General features: G+C 44.7%; 1 protein-coding gene across 1 annotated transcript in view; it reads left to right on the forward strand.

The window, feature by feature from the left end:
• The window catches only part of LOC126291849 (peroxidase-like), a 151,576-nt gene that overhangs the window by 58,814 nt on the left and 69,433 nt on the right, over nt 1-23,329 (forward strand). Inside the window, exon 3 of the mRNA XM_049985574.1 lies at nt 9,811-10,060. Within this exon, the coding sequence (XP_049841531.1) occupies nt 9,811-10,060 (250 nt within the window). The remainder of the gene's footprint in view (nt 1-9,810; nt 10,061-23,329) is intronic.

Consider the following 23,329-nt stretch of genomic DNA (forward strand, 5'->3'; position numbering starts at 1 on the left):
GAAGCTGCGTGGGCAGCTCTACTTGTACACGCCATCCACGCTCTGCTTGGCACAATGCCCAGGTGTATCAAGGCCGTTATTATGGCCAGAGGTGGTCGTTCGGGGTACTGATGTCTCAGGATCTATGCACCCAAATTACGTGAAAATGTAATCACATGGCAGTTCTAGTATAATATACACTCCTGGAAATGGAAAAAAGAACACATTGATACCGGTGTGTCAGACCCACCATACTTGCTCCGGACACTGCGAGAGGGCTGTACAAGCAATGATCACACGCACGGCACAGCGGACACACCAGGAACCGCGGTGTTGGCCGTCGAATGGCGCTAGCTGCGCAGCATTTGTGCACCGCCGCCGTCAGTGTCAGCCAGTTTGCCGTGGCATACGGAGCTCCATCGCAGTCTTTAACACTGGTAGCAAGCCGCGACAGCGTGGACGTGAACCGTATGTGCAGTTGACGGACTTTGAGCGAGGGCGTATAGTGGGCATGCGGGAGGCCGGGTGGACGTACCGCCGAATTTGCTCAACACGTGGGGCGTGAGGTCTCCACAGTACATCGATGTTGTCGCCAGTGGTCGGCGGAAGGTGCACGTGCCCGTCGACCTGGGACCGTACCGCAGCGACGCACGGATGCACGCCAAGACCGTAGGATCCTACGCAGTGCCGTAGGGGACCGCACCGCCACTTCCCAGCAAATTAGGGACACTGTTGCTCCTGGGGTATCGGCGAGGACCATTCGCAACCGTCTCCATGAAGCTGGGCTACGGTCCCGCACACCGTTAGGCCGTCTTCCGCTCACGACCCAACATCGTGCAGCCCGCCTCCAGTGGTGTCGTGACAGGCGTGAATGCAGGGACGAATGGAGACGTGTCGTCTTCAGCGATGAGAGTCGCTTCTGCCTTGGTGCCAATGATGGTCGTATGCGTGTTTGGCGCCGTGCAGGTGAGCGCCACAATCAGGACTGCATACGACCGAGGCACACAGGGCCAACACCCGGCATCATGGTGTGGGGAGCGATCTCCTACACTGGCCGTACACCTCTGGTGATCGTCGAGGGGACACTGAATAGTGCACGGTACATCCAAACCGTCATCGAACCCATCGTTCTACCATTCCTAGACCGGCAAGGGAACTTGCTGTTCCAACAGGACAATGCACATCCGCATGTATCCCGTGCCACCCAACGTGCTCTAGAAGGTGTAAGTCAACTACGCTGGCCAGCAAGATCTCCGGATCTGTCCCCCATTGAGCATGTTTGGGACTGGATGAAGCGTCGTCTCATGCGGTCTGCACGTCCAGCACGAACGCTGGTCCAACTGAGGCGCCAGATGGAAATGGCATGGCAAGCCGTTCCACAGGACTACATCCAGCATCTCTACGATCGTCTCCATGGGAGAATAGCAGCCTGCATTGCTGCGATAGGTGGATATACACTGTACTAGTGCCGACATTGTGCATGCTCTGTTGCCTGTGTCTATGTGCCTGTGGTTCTGTCAGTGTGATCATGTGATGTATCTGACCCCAGGAATGTGTCAATGAAGTTTCCCCTTCCTGGGACAATGAATTCACGGTGTTCTTATTTCAATTTCCAGGAGTGTATTTGTCCAATAAATACGCGTTTATCATCTGCATTTCTTCTTGGTGTAGGAATTTTAATGGCCAGTAGTGTATTATTTATCCACATATACACTCCACAAGCTGTAATTCTGTTGCTGGTGGAGGGTCTTCCGCACCAGTACTATCGGTTTTGTGGGCAAAATGGCTGTCTATATGTGTTCGTGCGCACATTAATTTCATTTAGACTCATGATACGTATTCGAGATTCAAACCGATTAGTTAAATAAATTACGACTGCGCACAGTGACACGTTGCAGGCACCTGACGCAGTAAGAAAAGTATACAGGCTGACGGAATGTATTCGCAAACTGCAAATACAGTACCATGCAGCTATACAATTTACTGGAGACAAATGAAAATTTGTGATGAACTGGGACGCCACGGACCCACCCAAACTTCCATATGTTACAGTGTCTCCTTTCCATAGCGCTCGCACAATTATGTGATCCCTGCACAGGAATGGACTTACACTCATGCTCATAAACTTAGGAAAGTTGCAGAATGTGGTGGCACTACACAAAACTAGCGCTAACAGCAATGGCACATAGGGAACACACATGACACAGATCTGTATGTCCACAGTATTGGTGATAAGTTGAGAAAACCGTCCCAAACACTTGTGCTACAAAACGCCACTGTTTCCTGCGCATGTACCCCGACATCAGTATGGGATATGATCACCATGCACACGCACACAGGCCCCACAACTGGTTGGCATACTCTGCAGCAGATGGTCGAGCAGCTGCTGGGGTATAGACTCCCATTCTTGCACCAGTACATGTCGGAGCTCCTGGTGTCATAGGGGTTTGAAGACGTGCGGCGATACATCGACCAATAGCATCCCAGATGTGCTCGATGGGGTTTAGGTCTGGAGAACAGGTGGGCCACTCCATTTGCCTGATATCTTCTGTTTCAAGCTACTCCTCCACGATGGCAGCTCGTTGGGGCCGTGCGTTATCGTCCATCAGGAGGAAGGTGGGACCCACTGCACCCCTGAAAAGGTGGACATCCTGGTTCAAAATGACGTCCCGATACACCTGACCTGTTACGGTTCCTCTGTCAAGGACATGCAGGGGTGTACGTGCACCAATCATAATCCCACCCCACATAATCAAACCACGACCTCTATACAGGGCCCTTTCAAAGACATTAAGGGGTTGGTATCTGGTCCCTTGGTCACGCCAGATGAAAACCCGACGAGAATCACTGTTCAGGCTATACCTGGACTCGCCCGTGAACATAACCTGGGACCACTGTTCGTATAACCATGTATTGTGTTGTTGACACCTGGCTTTACGGCTCTCCTGTGACCAGGGATCAGTGGAATGCACCTTGCAGGTCGCCGGGCGAATAAACCATATCTGTTCAGTCGACTGTAGACTGCATGTCTAGAGACAACTGTTCCGATGGCTACAGTAAGGTCCTGAGCATGGCTACGTGCAGTACTCCTTGGCCGTCTGCGGGCACCGATGGTGAGATATCGGTCTTCTTGTGGTGTTGCTCACGGTGGACGTCCGGTACTGTAGCGCCTGGACACGTTTCCTGTGTGCTGGAATCGTTGCCATAATCGTGAGATCACTGTGGAACACGGGGAGCCCGTTCTATGACCTGCTGTGTTTTGGCCAGCCTCCAGTCGCCCTAGTATTCTACCCCTCATAACGTCATCAGTATGTGTTCTTTGAGCCATTTTCAAGACATGGTCACCATGGGAAAGTCTGAAAACGTCTGCACACTTACTCGCTGCACCATACTCTGACATGCACCAACACATCTATGCAAATGCACCGCATGGTCATACCCCGAGGTGATTTAAACCCGCAAACCGCCCACCAGAGCGTTGTTTCACCATATATCAACATTATCCTTAATTTACGAGCATGAGTGTATTTAGTTTTCATGCATGCATGCATGCATGCATGTCTGAAGGAACATTGCATCAAATCTTACAGATACTATCAAATACAGACATTGCACTAACGTATTTCATCTCAAAGCGAAGGCGATCTGACGAGGAAACTAAGTAAGTCCCTGTGCAGGAGTCACATAATTGTGCGAGCACTATGGGAAACAGACACTCGGACGTATGGAAGTTTGCTTGTGTTCGCGCAGCATGCTCAGACAGACAAAGCAGTTTAGGTGAGCGCTTGCTTATCGCGGGAAATACGGGTTCAGGTCCCGATCTGGCACAGATTTTCATTTCTTTCCAGCAAATTGTATAGCTGTGGTGGTACCATATTCACAGTTTCATGATTTAATATGGCTGTAAATCGTTTGTGGTGTTTGTTCCTACGGACATGCTTGTATTTCCAAAAGAACTTTACAAGCACTATCAAATACTGACACTGCCATAATACTACTGGGCAATTTTCTTTTCTTGGAACCACGAAATATCTTTAAAAAAACTTGTATCAGATTGAGGAACAGATAAATACGGCCGCGCGGGATTATCCGAGCGTTGCCGGCGCGGTAGCTCAGCGTGTGCGGTCAGGGGGTTTAGCTACCCTCTGTAATAAAAAAAAACTGAGTGAACGGATCAACGAACAACCTGAATGAGTGTCATCGGACGTCCGCCACGAATAAAACAACGAACAATATAGAACAAGACGAGACTAAAAAAAAAAAAGGGGGGGGCGCTCTAAGGCGCTACAGTCATGGACTGTGCGGTTGATCCCGGAGGAGGTTAGAGTCCTCCCTCGGGCATGGGTGTGTGTGTCTGTCCTTAGGATAAGCTTACACAAGGTAAGAGACTGATGACCTTAGCAGTTAAGTTCCGTAAGATTTCACACACATTTGAACATTTTTTAGATAAATACGTGTTCGATATTTTTAAAAATACTATCCGGCGATATCAATGTTGATCCCTTCCCCCTGCCCCTCTGCCACGCCCCGTGGGGTGGGGCGGGGGTTAGATTGAAATCTTACATAGGAACTTCCCATTTTTACTCTAGATACTATTGTCGTTGCACGACAGATGACACAGTTGTGTTCCAAAACGGATTTATCTAGAGAACAATGCACTCGATTTTAAAACATCCAGACGTGTTCAGTGATTGTGAGAAAAGCTTTTTTGAGAACTGTTCTCTCATTTCCCACCGTCAGGATGCTTGTTTGTAACACGTATTTCACAGTCAGAGCTCAAAAATGTAGCAGCCCAATTCGATGCACTTATTTATCTCCACATGGAATGATGCGACACAACCGAGAAATGTTTGCAACGTAATCTGCTAGCATCCATAGGTGATACACTGAATCATGTTATGGCGGCCGGCCGGAGTGGCCGAGCGGTTCTAGGCACTACAGTCTGGAACCGCACAACCGCTATAGAAGCAGGTTCGAATCCTGCCTCGGGCATGGATGTGTGTGATGTCCTTAGGTTAGTTAGGTTTAAGTTGTTCTAACGTCTAGGGGACTGATGACCTCAGAAGTTAAGTCCCATAGTGCTCAGAGCCATTTCAACCATGTCATGGCGAGTTGTTATAAACTTCACTCTTCAAGTAACCTCATACACAAAAGTCAGGGAGAAGTAAGGCCTGGCGATCTAGCAGGCTAAGATACTGGACGACCTCTTCCGATACACTGACGATTGTACACAACATCTAATACTTCCCGTGCTGCTGCAGAAAAATGTGCTAGATAACCATCCTGCTGAAACCACACTGTTTCTCTCAAGTCGAAAGCAGTACTGGAAGATAGTTCTCCAAGGATATTTGATACTTATCACCGTTTAAGGTGCCATCGATGAAGAATGGACAAATGAATTTGTCACCAATTGTTCCACACCAGACATTCACATTCCACAGGAGCTGATGTTCAATTATCTGTAACCAATATGGCTTTTCCTCATTCCAACAATGTATGTTATGTCGGTTAATCGTGAGGTTGACCTGTCAGAGAACGATAGCTGAGTAAAGCAGCTGGTGCCTCTGTATTTGCTGCAGCAACCACTGGTTTCTGGAAATCATTGCTGTGAAGTTCCTGAGGGAGTTTAAAAATTCGGGAAACGCTAGTCTGACAAATTTCTGATTCACGATTTAGGCTACGCGCCACTTTAGTGTGTTCCAGTGTGATTTGAGCTTAAAAAATATGACAAGAATTCCAGCAAATGTGGCGGCCAAACAGAAGGGTAAAAACTGCCGAGTAGCGGTAGTCAAAAATGGTTCAAATGGCTCTGAGCACTCTGGGACTTAACTTCTCAGGTCATCAGTCCCCTAGAACTTAGAACTAATTAAACCTAACTAACCTAAGGACATCACACACATCCTTGCCCGAGGCAGGATTGGAACTTGCGACGGCGGCGGTCGCGCCGTTCCAGACTGTAGCGCCTAGAACCGCTTGGCCACTCCGGCTGGCAGCGGTAGTCAGACGGCCAAGTAAGTTCACGTACCGAAGCCCTTCAAACAGGCGCAGCCAAAACATTTGGCGATAGCGCAGTTTCGTCAACTATGGGAACTGACTCCTGACTCCTCCCTGGAAACATTTTCTGTATAATTTTGAATATGTCTCAGTAACTCACTCTCTTACTTGAAAACATGACTGGAGAAGGGTCATTTGCTTGCTATACAGGTAAGGCACCTCATTGTTGCCTGCAGTTTTAACTTTCTCAGATATTTATCCAGTATTCTTTCCAACGTTTCTGCATCTCCTTACCTACAATAGAACGTATACAGGGTAACTCAGCTACCCATATTGCTGAGTTTTATGCAGTATGCAATGTCTTCAAATATCACATGCGAGATTTTCATATTCTCTCACTCACTATGTGCAAACTGTTAGTCCTACAGAAAAGTGAACAGGATCTTTTTGTGGGACATTTCAAGGAGTCTAGTATTGTACTTGAATACATTTGCCACAGTTTTTCAGTTAGTCAAGAAAAATTCATATGAAGTTTGCTTTTGTACGAGGGTGAGTCAAATGAAAACCTTAAATTTGTAATAACAAATCGAAATTTTGCGCTGTTATCCTATAAGTTGGTAAGCATGCTACAATCAAGTGAACAAATTACATAGGGTCAAAAGTACTTTGTTAAAACCAAACCATAAGAAAAACAATAATGAAGTCTTGGTCCAAGATGTTCTTGGCTTAATACTTGGTAGCAAAGCCCTTTGAATGTATTACTGTATGTCTCGATGGCACAGATTCCATGAGTTTGGCCAGTCACTCCTGGGGAATCTTCTTCCATTGCTCACACAGTTCTTGAAGAAAGCTTCCTCCTTTGTGTAGTTTTGTTGGCAAATGCATCTGTCTAGCTCAACCCATGTTCTATGGGGTTTAAGTGTGTACTTAGGCTTAGCCATCTGATAACCTTTGCTTTGTGCTTCTTCGGAACTTTTCTCACGTGGCCAGAAATGTGCTTCGGATTGTTGTTAAGTTGGAATTGCCAGTTGTGATTCACATTTTATCTTCCGTGAGGTATCATATGGTCTGTTGACATTTTATCATACTTCAGACTATCCATTACCCTGCGAATTTTTATGACAGGACCTACCCCACTTGGGGAGAAACAGCCCTACACCATGGTAATTTCTCCTCCATGCTTCATGGTGGGTACTTGGTACGTTCTGTCATTCTTTTCATTTGTTGGCCATCGAACATGCTGTACCCCATCTGAGGAGAAGACAGTAAACTTGATTTCATCACTCCACAGAATTTTTGATCAGTCTGGAATGGTCCTCGATGAGTACATCTTAGCAAATCATAGTCTTGCCTTCCTATTTTCTGCACTTATCATAAGATTTTGAGAAGGTCACCTGGCATTTAGATCTATAGCTATAAAGTGACATTTAACTGTTGAAACATAGACCTTCATGCTGTGTTTTACCTGTAGGTCACCACTTATTGCCCAAACATTCAAAAACTGTTGTGAGATGTCAAACACTTCAATGAAGGGCTGAGTTTGGCCTTGAATCAGTGCTGTTAAGACAGCTTGTTTGAAATATACTAAATATTCTTTAGATTTATGCACTAGTAAATAAAAATATTAGAATTAGATTTGCTTTGTGTAGTTAGGTTTGTGACAGTCTTCCTAACCTACAAAATGCTTATGAACCTCTTGGAAACACTGCTTATGGCTGATATCCACACTTAACTGCTCTCAGAAATCAATACATGTATCTGCATGCAGATCAAGCAGTCTTTTGTCTGAATAACCAGTTTGTTTTGAGTCTGAGTACAGATAAACATGGCTAACAATCTACCAGTTCAACTGCAAAATAATTTTGACCAATAATGTATGTGCACCATCCTAACGACTGAATTCTGAATGGCTCCAGTACAAGCAGGATATACATCTGTATGAAACTTCAGTCTTTTTCATTTTTATCACAGACTAAACAAGCTTTTTGTTTTGACTCTGTAGCCACATCATCTAGTCTATTATTGTCACATAAGTTAGTCATATCTTCCTCCTATTCAGGTTCAGATGTTGAAAATTCCAGTTTTCTCTTACAATTTGTACATTTTGCATTAGAAGGCCCTACTTTCTTCTTCGATATTGTGTAGTTGTATGATGCATCCACACAATACATGCTATACTACCCCATGGTGCATTGTTTGACTTAGTGTGTTACATAAAATAACTATGAAGTCCAATTTATTAATTACAGTACTCCATCTCTGAATGTAGAAACATATAAAAATTATTTCAGTTGTACATGCATTTAATAATAAAGTATACAGTTTGTCTTATCTATTAAAATTCACAGTAGGAATATTGCAACAAACAGTGAGAAAACATTTCCGATTTCTGTGAACTAAATCTGTGGCAACTGATGGTTTTTCATCCTGCCACATGAGTAATATCAAAAGCACATACGGTGTACCATCCATCAGAAGTTTATTGATTTACAAAATTACAAGATGCAGAGATGTCAACATGTTGCCCACCACACGGAATTCCCCTACCAGCCCCTACATCTGAGTTATGGTTATCAGGATAATCAAAATTACCATCACAAATAGTAACACTGAATAATAATCAATAATAACAGTAGAATATATGAAGAATAGCAATATATTAAACTTTTGAAGCTACCTTTAATGTGATCAGAAAGAGAAGGAGTAGTGAGAGAAGAGGAGATTGAAATAACAGTTTGTATTAGGAAAAAGCAGACTGTTTCAGCAGAGGGGTGCAGAAGAGGGAGACAAAGGTATGAGTTGGGACTGAATAGACTAAGCTGCAGATAAGTATTGGAAGAGAAGAGATAGCTCTTGTGATAGAAACGTTACCATTTACTTTCTTTTTAAGTTGGAAAGAAGTGTAACTTCTCTGGTGTTTGGAGGACAATCATTCCAATGTTTGGTTTCTGATATTAAAAATGATACTAAGAAGATGGCTGTGTTTTTTAGTAGTACAGAGAGGATTTTTCTTGCAGTGCTGTTAAAAAAGAAGTGATAAGAATTGAAAATATATAAGAGAAGTGCAACAGCTGAGCAGTCAACAGAGCAAACAGAGGGTATGATAGTCTCTTTGCTTATCTGTACATAGCGATCACAACTTTTTGTAGGTGGAAATGACAGATCAAAAACACTGTGATGTATATCTAACAGACAACTGTTCATCACCTGTTCCATATGCCAAGAGCTCTTACATGAAAGTCAATGAAGAATAGTATACCATAATCTTAACTCCTCATTCACATTTGTTCGCTTCACAAGATCTCACTGTCATATTGCCACTTAAACTAGACACTGGGTTGCTTTGCAGATCCTTCCTACACTACAACTGAAACACTATTTTACTGGATTGAGTGAAGGAATGAATTGTCACTCTCAAACGAAGGAAATTGATAATACTGGTTCCATTCATTTTTCATGTCCTGTAAATACTGCCAACCTCAGGGATGTGAATCAACTCTAGATACACACACTACTCTAATTTAAGCTAGAAGGAAAGCTTCAACTTTGAAAAATGCTGATGGTTTGAAGGGCGCCATCTCAGTTTTTGCCTTGCACAACTTAGGGTATCTAAAGAGCACCTAATCGCACATAACTGAATGGGAATATGGCCTCCTATCCTTCCAAATAGTAGCCCAGTGTCTCGATGACTGTGCCACCACAGTCACTGACTTAGTGCTATGTTGTTTGCTATGGCCAAGTTAAACTTCTCACCTTTGTGTTAAGGTGTTCTTTATCAATGGCACCACTTATACACTGTGTCGGGTAAAGAGTGGTGATTCAGGCTTGTTATTACAGGTGAGCTGAATGTGAGTGACTCTGAACTGTGGGACGTGGTGCAGCGTGGACTGCAGAGGGGGTCCAAGCTGGCAGAGAAGGTGAAGGACCATGAGCGGTGGGTGTCCCAGCGCCTGCATGTGCCACCATCCACACCAGAGTACCACCACTACCTCACCAATGAGGCCTCTGACTCTGAGAAGCAACACGTGATGGACACACTAGAAGACCTTGCCAATGTCACCGCATTGGCCACCCTCCTGGTGCACAAGTGAGTCTCTCTCATATTATTATTATTATTATCGTTAATTCCCCATTGAGGAGAGCGTTAAAACGCAATCAATATTCACAATGACAATATGGTACATAAATTGGTACATTTCAAATTCATGGCAGTTTTTTCTGTCTCTTTCTTTTCTCTTCCCAAAAACCTCTCATAAATTCACTGTGCCTCTTCTTCCTCTCTTCTGTCCACTTCTTTCCTGCGTTCTTCTCTTTTGGTGTTTCTTCGAATTTCTGGTTGTTTATTTTTTCTCTGTATTTTCCTCTGTTTTATATTTCTTCTGTGGAGATGTCTAGATTTTTAAGGTCTTTCATGGTTTCCTTTACCCAGTTAGTTTTCAGCTTATTCATCACCTCGTCACCACTATGTTAATATATATGATGTAAATAAAATAGAAAGAAACTTCCACATGGGAAAAATATATTAAAAACAAAGATTCCAAGACTTATCAAGCGGGAAAGCGCCAGTAGACAGGCACAATAAATAAAACACACACACACAGAATTTCTAGCTTTCGCAACCGACGGTTGCTTCTTCAGGAAAGAGGGAAGGAGAGGGAAAGACGAAAGGATGTGGGTTTTAAGGGAGAGGGTAAGGAGTCATTCCAATCCCGGGAGCGGAAAGACTTACCTTGGGGGAAAAAAGGACAGGTGGACACTCGCGCACGCACACATATCCATCCGCACATACACAGACACAAGCAGACATATATATAAACTCCTGGAAATTGAAATAAGAACACGGTGAATTCATTGTCCCAGGAAGGGGACACTTTATTGACACATTCCTGGGGTCAGATACATCACATGATCACACTGACAGAACCACAGGCACATAGACACAGGCAACAGAGCATGCACAATGTCGGCACTAGTACAGTGTATATCCACCTTTCGCAGCAATGCAGGCTGCTATTCTCCCATGGAGACGATCGTAGAGATGCTGGATGTAGTCCTGTGGAACGGTTTGCCATGCCATTTCCACCTGGCGCCTCAGTTGGACCAGCGTTCGTGCTGGACGTGCAGACCGCGTGAGACGACGCTTCATCCAGTCCCAAACATGCTCAATGGGGGACAGATCCGGAGATCTTGCTGGCCAGGGTAGTTGACTTACACCTTCTAGAGCACGTTGGGTGGCACGGGATACATGCGGACGTGCATTGTCCTGTTCCCTTTCCGGTCTAGGAATGGTAGAACGATGGGTTCGATGACGGTTTGGATGTACCGTGCACTATTCAGTGTCCCCTCGACGATCACCAGAGGTGTACGGCCAGTGTAGGAGATCGCTCCCCACACCATGATGCCTGGTGTTGGCCCTGCGTGCCTCGGTCGTATGCAGTCCTGATTGTGGCGATCACCTGCATGGTGCCAAACACGCATACGACCATTATTGGCACCAAGGATAGGTGTCGCCCTAACCGCCGTCTGCTTCACGTCTGCTGTGCAGCGAGCTACCTTAATTTAAGTATTATCTGTATTTTTCTTACTTGTCACTTCTTCTTCTGCGTGTTTTTGCTTTTAGGAAGCTTTAATAGTAGAGTGCTATTAAGTGTTCCATAGATCTCGTGTTTGTTTTGAATACAGTCAGAGTCCCTTTAGTCAGCCATAGTGCCAGTAGTGTCAGTGTCGCCCTAACCGCCGTCTGCTTCACGTCTGCTGTGCAGCGAGCTACCTTAATTTAAGTATTATCTGTATTTTTCTTACTTGTCACTTCTTCTTCTGCGTGTTTTTGCTTTAGGAAGCTTTAATAGTAGAGTGCTATTAAGTGTTCCATAGATCTCGTGTGTGTTTCGAATACAGTCAGAGAGTCCCTTTAGTCAGCCATAGTGCTCGTAGTGCTAGTGTTTGTTTTCAATACCGTCCAGAGACAGGTAGTGCTATTTTCCTTGTTTCTACAAGAAGTGGTTAGCAATCACAGTTTAGTCAATAATCAACCGCCTTTAGTGAATTAGCAGTCTAGTTAAAAGCTGATTAACACTCTATAGTAAATTGATTTCTTAGGATGGCTAGGATGTGTGGCTGCTGTGTACGGACGCAGGAGGAGCTGGCCACTCTTCGCGAACAGCTGAGCGTGTTGATGGCTGCGGTCAGCCGTCTTCAGGCTGCTGCCTCGGAGTGTAGCGGCAGTGGGGAGTCTGGTGCGTCGCATGGTGCACCCCAGGTGTTAGATGCTTCACCCACTGTCCCTGCTGTCGAGACATCTTCGCGGGTACCGGGCGCGGTTGGGCCACCCTCTCCCCAAGGGGAGTGGCGGGTTCAGCGGCGTTCGCGGCGCACGAGGCGGAGGGTCAATGTGGAGGCTGGCCGTGTGGCATCGCCCGCTCTGCCTGTGAGTGGACATGTGGCTGCTCCTTCAGCAAGGTCCGAGCAGGCACACGGGGGGAGGGGTTTATTAGTTATTGGGAGCTCCAACGTTAGGCGGGTGATGGAGCCCCTTAGGAAAATAGCGGAAAGGTCGGGGAAGAAGGCCAGTGTTCACTCTGTCTGCTTGCCGGGGGGTCTCATCCGAGATGTGGAGGAGGCCCTACCGGCGGCGATAGAGAGCACTGGGTGCACCCGACTGCAAATTGTTGCTCATGTCGGCACCAATGACTCTTGCCGTCTGGGTTCAGAGGTCATCCTCAGTTCGTACAGGCGGTTGGCGGAGTTGGTGAAGGTGGAAAGCCTCGCTCGCGGGGTGGAATCAGAGCTAACTATTTGTAGTATCGTTCCGAGAACCGATCGCGGTCCTCTGGTTTGGAGCCGAGTGGAAGGCTTAAACCAGAGGCTCAGACGATTCTGCGGAGAGCTGGGGTGCAAATTTCTCGACCTCCGCTATCGGGTGGAGAAATGTAGGGTCCCCCTGAATAGGTCAGGCGTGCACTACACGCCGGAAGCGGCTACGAGGGTAGCGGAGTACGTGTGGAGTGCACATGGGGTTTTTTTAGGTTAGAGAATTCCCTCCCTAGGCCCGACAAGACGCCTCCTGAGACGCGGCAAGGCAGGAGTAGGCAAAATGCAACAAGGAATAACAATATTAATGTGCTAATAGTAAACTGCAGAAGCGTCTATAGAAAGGTCCCAGAACTGCTCTCATTAATAAACGGTCACAACGCCCATATAGTACTAGGAACAGAAAGTTGGCTGAAACCAGACGTAAACAGTAATGAAATCCTAAACTCTGATTGGAATGTATACCGCAGAGATAGGCTGGACAGTGAAGGGGGAGGCGTGTTTATAGCGATAAGAAGTGCAATAGTATCGAAGGAAATTGACGGAGATTCGAATTGTGAAATGATTTGGGTGAAGGTCACGGTTAAAGCAGGCTCAGACATGGTAATTGGATGTCTCTATAGGCCCCCGGGCTCAGCAGCTGTTGTGGCTCAGCACCTGAAGAATAATTTGGAAAATATTTCGAGTAGATTTCCCCACCATGTTATAGTTCTGGGTGGAGATTTTAATTTGCCGGATATAGACTGGGAGACTCAAACGTTCATAACGGGTGGCAGGGACAAAGAATCCAGTGAAATATTTTTAAGTGCTTTATCTGAAAACTACCTTGAGCAGTTAAACAGAAAACCGACTCGTGGCGATAATATATTAGACCTTCTGGTGACAAACAGACCCGAACTATTTGAATCAGTTAATGCAGAACAGGGAATCAGCGATCATAAAGCGGTTACTGCGTCGATGATTTCAGCCGTAAATAGAAATATTAAAAAAGGTAGGAAGATTTTTCTGTTTAGCAAAAGTGACAAAAAGCAGATTACAGAGTACCTGACGGCTCAACACAAAAGTTTTGTCTCAAGTGCAGATAGTGTTGAGGATCAGTGGACAAAGTTCAAAACCATGGTACAATATGCGTTAGATGAGTATGTGCCAAGCAAGATCGTAAGAGATGGAAAAGAGCCACCGTGGTACAACAACCGAGTTAGAAAAATGCTGCGGAAGCAAAGGGAACTTCACAGCAAACATAAACATAGCCAAAGCCTTGCAGACAAACAAAAATTACGCGAAGCGAAATGTAGTGTGAGGAGGGCTATGCGAGAGGCTTTCAATGAATTCGAAAGTAACGTTCTATGTACTGACTTGGCAGAAAATCCTAAGAAATTTTGGTCCTATGTCAAAGCGGTAGGTGGATCAAAACAAAATGTCCAGACACTCTGTGACCAAAATGGTACTGAAACAGAGGATGACAGACTAAAGGCCGAATTACTAAATGTCTTCTTCCAAAGCTGTTTCACAGAGGAAGACTGCACTGTGCTTCCTTCTCTAGATTGTCGCACAGTTGACAAAATGGTAGATATCGAAGTAGACGACAGAGGGATAGAGAAACAATTAAAATCGCTCAAAAGAGGAAAGGCCGCTGGTCCTGATGGGATACCAGTTCGATTTTACACAGAGTACGCGAAGGAACTTGCCCCCCTTCTTGCAGCGGTGTACCGTAGGTCTCTAGAAGAGCGAAGCGTTCCAAAGGATTGGAAAAGGGCACAGGTCATCCCCGTTCTCAAGAAGGGACGTCGAACAGATGTGCAGAACTATAGACCTATATCTCTAACGTAGAATTTTAGAACACGTATTATGTTCGAGTATAATGTCTTTTCTGGAGACTAGAAATCTACTCTGTAGGAATCAGCATGGGTTTCGAAAAAGACGATCGTGTGAAACCCAGCTCGCGCTATTCGTCCACGAGACTCAGAGGGCCTTAGACACGGGTTCACAGGTAGATGCCGTGTTTCTTGACTTCCGCAAGGCGTTTGACACAGTTCCCCATAGTCGTTTAATGAACAAAGTAAGAGCATACGGACTATCAGATCAATTGTGTGATTGGATTGAGGAGTTCCTAGATAACAGAACGCAGCATGTTATTCTCAATGGAGAGAAGTCTTCCGAAGTAAGAGTGATTTCAGGTGTGCCGCAGGGGAGTGTCATAGGACCGTTGCTATTCACAATATACATAAATGACCTGGTGGATGACATCGGAAGTTCACTGAGGCTTTTTGCAGATGATGCTGTGGTGTATCGAGAGGTTGCAACAATGGAAAATTGTACTGAAATGCAGGAGGATCTGCAGCGAATTGACGCATGGTGCACGGAATGGCAATTGAATCTCAATGTAGCGAAGTGTAATGTGATGCGAATACATAGAAAGATAGGTCCCTTATCATTTAGCTACAAAATAGCAGGTCAGCAACTGGAAGCAGTTAATTCCATAAATTATCTGGGAGTACGCATTAGGAGTGATTTAAAATGGAATGATCATATAAAGTTGATCGTCGGTAAAGCAGATGCCAGACTGAGATTCATTGGAAGAATCCTAAGGAAATGCAATCCGAAAACAAAGGAAGTAGGTTACAGTACGCTTGTTCGCCCAATGCTTGAATACTGCTCAGCAGTGTGGGATCCGCACCAGGTAGGGTTGATAGAAGAGATAGAGAAGATCCAACGGAGAGCAGCGCGCTTCGTTACAGGATCATTTAGTAATTGCGAAAGCGTTACGGAGATGATAGATAAACTCCAGTGGAAGACTCTGCAGGAGAGACGCTCAGTAGCTCGGTACGGGCTTTTGTTGAAGTTTCGAGAACATACCTTCACCGAAGAGTCAAGCAGTATATTGCTCCCTCCTACGTATATCTCGCGAAGAGACCATGAGGATAAAATCAGAGAGATTAGAGCCCACACAGAAGCGTACCGACAGTCCTTCTTTCCACGTACAATACGAGACTGGAATAGAAGGGAGAACCGATAGAGGTACTCAGGGTACCCTCCGCCACACACCGTCAGGTGGCTTGCGGAGTACGGATGTAGATGTAGATGTAGAAGGCAGAAGCGACTCTCATCGCTGAAGACGACACGTCTCCATTCGTTCCTCCATTCACGCCTGTCGCAACACCACTGGAGGCGGGCTGCACGATGTTGGGGCGTGAGCGGAAGACAGCCTAACGGTGTGCGGGACCGTAGCCCAGCTTCAAGGAGACGGTTGCGAATGGTCCTCGCCGATACCCCAGGAGCAACAGTGTCCCTAAGTCCCTAATTTGCTGGGAAGTGGCGGTGCAGTCCCCTACAGCACTGCATAGGATCCTACGGTCTTGGCGTGCATCCGTGCGTCGCTGCGGTCCGGTCCCAGGTCGACGGGCACGTGCACCTTCCGCCGACCACTGGCGACAACATCGATGTACTGTGGAGACCTCACGCCCCACGTATTGAGCAATTCGGCGGTAAGTCCACCCCGCCTCCCTCATGCCCACTATACGCCCTCGCTCAAAGTCCGTCAACTGCACATACGGTTCACATCCACGTTGTCGCGGCATGCTACCAGTGTTAAAGACTGCAATGGAGCTCCGTATGCCACGGCAAACTGGCTGACACTGACGGCTGCGGTGCCCAAATGCTGCGCAGCTAGCGCCATTCGACGGCCAACACCGCGGTTCCTGGTGTGTCCGCTGTGCCGTGCGTGTGATCATTGCTTGTACAGCCCTCTCGCAGTGTCCGGAGCAAGTATGGTGGGTCTGACACACCGGTGTCAATGTGTTCTTTTTTTCCATTTCCAGGAGTGTATATATGATGTAAATAAAATAGAAAGAAACTTCCACATGGGAAAAATATATTATAAACAAAGATTCCAAGACTTACCAAGAGGGAAAGCGCCGGTAAATAGGCACAATAAATAAAACGCACACACACACACACACACACACACACACACACACACACAGAATTTCGAGCTTTTGCAACCGGCGGCTGCTTCGTCAGGAAACGAGAAGAGAGGATATATTGAAGGGCAAGTTCCCATCTCCGGAGTTCGGATAGTTTGGTGTTGGTGAGAAGTATCCAGATAACCCGGACGGTGTAACACTGTGCCAAGATGTGCTGTCCATGCACCAAGGCATGTTTAGCCACAGGGTGATCCTCATTACCAACAAACACTGTCTGCCTGTGTCCATTCATGTGAATGGACAGTTTGTTGCTTGGTCATTCCCACATAAAAAGCGTCACAGTGTAGGCAGGTCAGTTGGTAAATCACGTGGGTGCTTTCACACATGGCTCTGCCTTTCATCGTGCACACCTTCCGGGTTACAGGACTGGAGTAGGTGGTGGTGGGAGGGTGCATGGCACAGGTTTTACACCAGGGCAGTTACAAGGGTAGGAGCCAGAGGGTTGGGAAGGTGGTTTGGGAATTGCATAGGGATGAACTAAGAGGTTACGAAGGTTAGGTGGATGGCGGAAAGACACTCTTGGTGGAGTGGGGAGGATTTCATGAAGGATGGATCTCATTTCAGGGCAGGATTTGAGGAAGTCGTATCCCTGGAGAGCCACATTCAGAGTCTGATCCACTCCCGGAAAGTATCCTGTCACAAGTGGGCCACTTTTGTGGTTCTTCTGTGGGAGGTTATGGGTTTGAGGGGATGAGGAAGTGAATCTGGTTATTTGCTTCTGCACCAGGTCGGGAGGGTAGTTGCAGGATGCGAAAGCTGTTTTCAGGTTGTTGGTGTAATGGTTCAAGGATTCTGGACTGGAGCAGATTCGTTTGCCATGAAGACCTAGGCTGTAGGGAAGGGACCGTTTGATGTGGAATGGGTGGCAGCTGTCATAATGGAGGTACTGTTGCTTGTTGGTGGGTTTGATGTGGACGTACGTGTGAAGCTGACCATTGGACAGATGGAGGTCAACATCAAGGAAAGTGGCATGGGTTTTGGAGTAGGACCAGGTGAATCTGATGGAACCAAAGGAGTTGAGGTTGGAGAGCAAATTCTGGAATTCTTCTTCAATGTGAGTCCAGATATTGAAGATGTCATCAATAAATCTGTACCAAACTTTGGGTTGGCAGGCCTGGGTAACCAAGAAGGCTTCCTCTAAGCAACCAATAAATAGGTTGGCATACGAGGGGGCCATCCTGGTACCCATGGCTGTTCCTTTTAATTGTTGGTATGTCTGGCCTTCAAAAGTGAAGAAGTTGTGGGTCAGGGTGAAGCTGGCTAAGGTAAGGGAGGTGGAGGTGGGGCTCATCATAACGATTGAGAATTTCATAGCAGCCCGTGGTCACAAGGCCAGGGGCAAGTTGTAACGGAGGTCAAAGATTGGAAAGGAAACATGAGAGTGATTCATTTGACAAATTTGTTGGACACAACATGTACACATAGTGTATGACTTGATTACAGCTCTTCTGTTACAACACATTCTAGAAGTTTGCACCATCAAATGCCATGCAGGTGCGACACCAATGGAGAACTGATTGATGGAGATGCTTGACACTAACGGAGAACTGATTGCCAGATATGCTCAAATTCACCTGGAGCTTCTTTGATTGTAGCAACTTCTAACAACCCTACCACAACAAAGGTCAAAAATTAATTATGAGTGTAGTGTTGCTCACACTGCTAAATAATGCATTTTCGGGCAACAACAAAGTTATATTATGTGGCAGGTATCATTGGAGCACAGTTAATAAAGTCATTTCTTGAAATAATGGATAAACTAGGCAATCTTCGTGTTTCCCATGCTGGTCTCATTGTGAACTCATGGCTCAATCGTCGAAAATCTAGGTAGTGATGATTCCAAGCTCAGGTGCAAAGAGGCCTAGGTGTTATTCTGCGATATTCAAAAGTTTTATAGATGTGTTTCATAAACCATTCTTGAAGATTAAACTTTTACAAGTTAAGACAATGGTGATGTAAAAAAGTAATCAGCACTCTGAATTTAAGTTACACTTCTTTTTTATTACTTTTGTTGCAACATCACTTCACGATATAAAACATACTTGAAAATATCTTCCTCACTGTTAAAGTTCACATTTCATAAACTGACTACAATTTGTGTCTTTTCAACATGATGATGAAGACTTGACTCTCCAATAGCCACTTACGCCCCCAAAAATCAGAATTACAAGTACGTCAAAGATCATAGTGACAAAAGAAAGAATACACATTAGAATAATATCGTTGCAATATAAACATATCGGTGTATCAAAGTACCTCTACATTAATGAAATCAAATCTGAATGTTGTCACAAAAATATGTTAACTATTTTACAGAAACACAGTAGAATATTGCTGGTATTGATAGGTTGAGGTGAGGTGCCATAATGGTTATGTAATTCAAGTACCATTACAAACTGCACAGATGATTCTTGCAATGAGATCCAATTCTCATAGCTACCCACAGAAAGAAATCAAGGCTTGATAAATCCAGTGAGTGTGGGAGCCAGGCAAGCAGTCCATCATCCCCAGTCGATCAGTGTAGGAATGATCTCTTCAAATTCCTATGAAAAGCCAGTCCAAAATAAGCGGGCACCCATATGTTGGAACCACACACTGCACCTCACATTTTCTGATATATCCTCAAGCAATCCATGAAAAACCTGTTCCAGAGAGGTCTAATAACTCATGGCAGTCAACCGGGATTGTAAAAGATACAGCCTGACTATGCAGTCACTGACCAAAGCCACCTACACATTAACTGTTAAGTGACATTAAACCACATTGTACCATACACCTTGGGGGATTTCCTGGTACCCATAAGTGCTCACTTTGGTGATTGTGTATGCTACCTGTAGTGAATGTACCCTCATCAGAAGACAACACATAAGCTGGGAAATTCACATCTTGGCAACTTTGTTGCAGAAACCACTGGAAAAAAGGCATCCATGCAGAATGATCATCAGGATGCAATAACCGCACCCTTAGGAGATGAAAGGAGTGGAAGGACTTGGCATTCACAACACGCTGGATCCTGCTACAGCACATTCTTAAGTCTGAGGCAATGCCAAGTATGCTACGGCTTAGATTGGTCTACACCGCATCCAACACACTTTCTTCCCTAGTGATCAAACGTGCCAATTGTGGGCTCCCTCACTAACCCTATCACTTCTGAATGACCCATTCTCCCTCAAATTTTGATGCAGATGTGCAAACAAACTGTGGCACAGTTGACATCTCTCTGGAAAATGTTCTTGACATATGCATCAAGCAACTCATACATTGCACTCAGCTATTCCACAGATTAAGCACATGCCTGTAAGCTCACCATTCATGCACTGTTCTGAGCTTCTCATATGCTGACTAGTGCTTGAATGAGGAAATCTTCACATTCTCCTCCAGTACTCTTGTGTACAGCACCACCTAGCAGCAATTCACTCCAATAATCTAGTGTATAGCACCACCTGTCAGTGTACACTGATGTTTGTGGACAGTGCAGTGTTGAAGTTGACTGTAGACAAAAACAAACCAAGGAAACTGCACACTGGACTTCCAATTAGTCACTTCAGTTGAAGGTTTGTGTGAGTACGAGGTACACCAGTGAAGAGATGTTAGCAATTGCTAGTCATTTATGGAGAATATACACAACATATTATTTAAAGTTACAACACTAGGCATACTGCTTGTATCTGTAATGTAAGTAAGAAAGCTGTATTGCAGTTACTGTTCTGCTAATGTACATTCTACATAGGTGAGTAATAGTTCTACCTTTTCCTCATTGTGTACAATGTACTCATACAAATCGTTAACAGACGATGGTTGACTGGATGATCAGTGCAGAGCTTTTTTTTATTTCCATTTGCTTACTGTCAGCTCCAGCAAGTGGATGAGCTCCAATTTAAGACAGCTGATTGAATGACTGATGTGCATTGTCCTTTTATTTCCACTTATTTTCTGACCACTCCTGTAAGTGGATGAGGCAGTCATTCTAGTCAAGGTCCCATGGTAGCTTGACAAATTTGGCTTCATACATGTTTTATTTTGCTTCTAGACAAAAAGTTATCTGGGGTGGGCAAGGTAAGTAGGACACCCTATCTAAAGTAGTGTTCACTCGAGAAAACTATAAAAATATGAGCCAGAATTGCTGCCAGTACTTACATTTCAGAGGTGAAACATAAGGACTGTGGATGTATGTATGCAGACAGCCTGTCTCATCCTGGGATCTAGGTATTTGTCCCTTCTTCTTAAACTTCCTCAACCTATCCCATTCTCTTATCTATGGGAGGAACTATTAGTTCCAAAACCTGGGATAGCATTATGTGTTTATTAATTGATCCTGTAACTCTGCAACTGCAAAGTGTACAAAAGAAATTGGACCATTTTTGCCACTATATACATTTCTTGACCTTTTACACACATAATTTTCAATAAGTAATATTACACAATATTTTTTTTATCAGTCACACAAACAACAACATGACAGATATCAAAATAATAGAAAAGGGGTAAGGGATAGAAAAGCAACTGAAATTGACTAGCAGAGGAAAGGCCACAGAACTTGATGGAATACCAGTTCAATTCTACACAGAGTATGTGAAAGAATTTACCCCACTTCTAGCAGCTGTGTACTGTAGGTCCCTAGAGGAACAAAGCATTCCTAATGGTTGTAAAAAAGCACAGAGCATTCTCATTTTCAAGAAAGATCATTGAAGAGATGTATGGGCCCACATCTCGTGGTCGTGCGGCAGCGTTCTCGCTTCCCATGCTGGGTTCCCGGGTTCGATTCCCGGCGGGGTCAGGGATTTTCTCTGCCTTGTGATGGCTGGGTGTTGTGTGATGTCCTTAGGTTAATTAGGTTTAAGTAGTTCTAAGTTCTAGGGGACTGATGACCATAGATGTTAAGTCCCATAGTGTTCAGAGCCATTTGAAACATTTTGAGATGTACGGAAGTATAGGCCTATATCTGTGATGTCAGTATATTATAGAATTTTGGAATATGTTTTATGTTATGTAGTATGATGTTTCTGGAGACCAAAAATTTCCTCTGTAGATATCAACATTGATTCCAGAAACAACAATTGTACAAAACCCAGCTTTCCCTGTTCATCCATGAGATCCAGAAGGTGGTAGATACAGGTGCCTAGTTGAATTCCATGTTCCTTGACTTTCAGAAGGCATTTGATACAGTTCCACACTGCTGCTTAAGGAACAAAACATGAGCATGTGGGCTGCCAGACCAACTGCATGATTTGACTGAACAGTTTCTATCAAACAGAACAGGATGTCATTCTCAATTGAGAGTTAGTTAGTTGGTATCATGTCCCATGGATCATTTACATGATAAATTGCAATGAAGTGGAACAAGTCATCAAACATATCAGTTACTTTAGGTGTATCCCAACAGAGTGTTATAGGTCCATTATTTCTCACAACACATATAGAAGAAATAGAAGGTCCATCAGCATTTCTGTAGCTGATACTGTTGTATATAGAATGCTAAAAATGCTATAAAATTACAGTGAAATACAGGAAAACTTGGACAGGATCAATGCTTAGTACACAGAGTGACAATTGGCTCTCAACATAAAAAATTAATGTACTGTGAATACATAGACAAGAAGACCCTTTACTGTATGTTTACACTGCAGTAGCCACCAGAAAGATTGTGGGAGGCGCACTTCGGCACGGTGCATCACGGACAGTAGTTGCCGCAAGTAAAGTCCCGTCCACCAGAAGGCACGCGAGAATTCGGCCGCGCCCTCTGATGGCGGAACAACAACAACTCAGACAACATGGGTGGTGCCCAGTTCAGTTCACATATGGCATGCTTAGCAGACAGTTCCCAGTCTACAATATGTGCAGTGCGACAGAAACGTGAATTGTGTTACTACATATACGATTACAGAACAATCAATGGAAGTGGTTACTTCCATAAAATGTCTATGATATGCTTACAGAGTCATTTGACATGCAGCAATCACATTAAATTAATTGGATGTAAGGTAGATGCAAAACTGAGATTCACTGGAAGAATCCTCTGGAAACATAGTCCATCAACAAAGGAAGTAACTTACACAACATTCATTTGACCAATGCTTGAGTACTTCTCATCAATTTGAGATTTGTGCCAGATAGGATTTATACAGGACATAGACAAGATTCAAAGAAGATCACCACATTACATTAGATATTCATTTAGTTAGTGTGAAAGCATCACAGAGATGTTCAGCCAACTCCAGAGGCAGACACTGCAAGAGAGGTGTTCTGTGTCATGATGTGGTTGACTGTAGAGGTTCCAAGAGTGTACATTCCTAGAAGAGTCAACCAACATATTGCTTTCTCATATGCACAGCTCATGAAAAGACCATGGAGATAAAATTTGAGAGATTCAAGCCCACGTGGAACCTTACCAGCAATAATTATTTGCACAAACCATATGCAACTGGAATAGGAAAAGGTGGAAGAGACACTGGCTCACAAATACCGTCTGCCACACACCATAAGGTTGCTTACAAAGTGTAGATGTATATGTTGATCTGTACACCTTCCAAATACAATCTTAATTGCTGCTACAGCTTTTTTTC

Source organism: Schistocerca gregaria, chromosome 9 (genome assembly GCF_023897955.1).
Source record: "Schistocerca gregaria isolate iqSchGreg1 chromosome 9, iqSchGreg1.2, whole genome shotgun sequence".
NCBI lineage: Eukaryota > Metazoa > Arthropoda > Insecta > Orthoptera > Acrididae > Schistocerca > Schistocerca gregaria.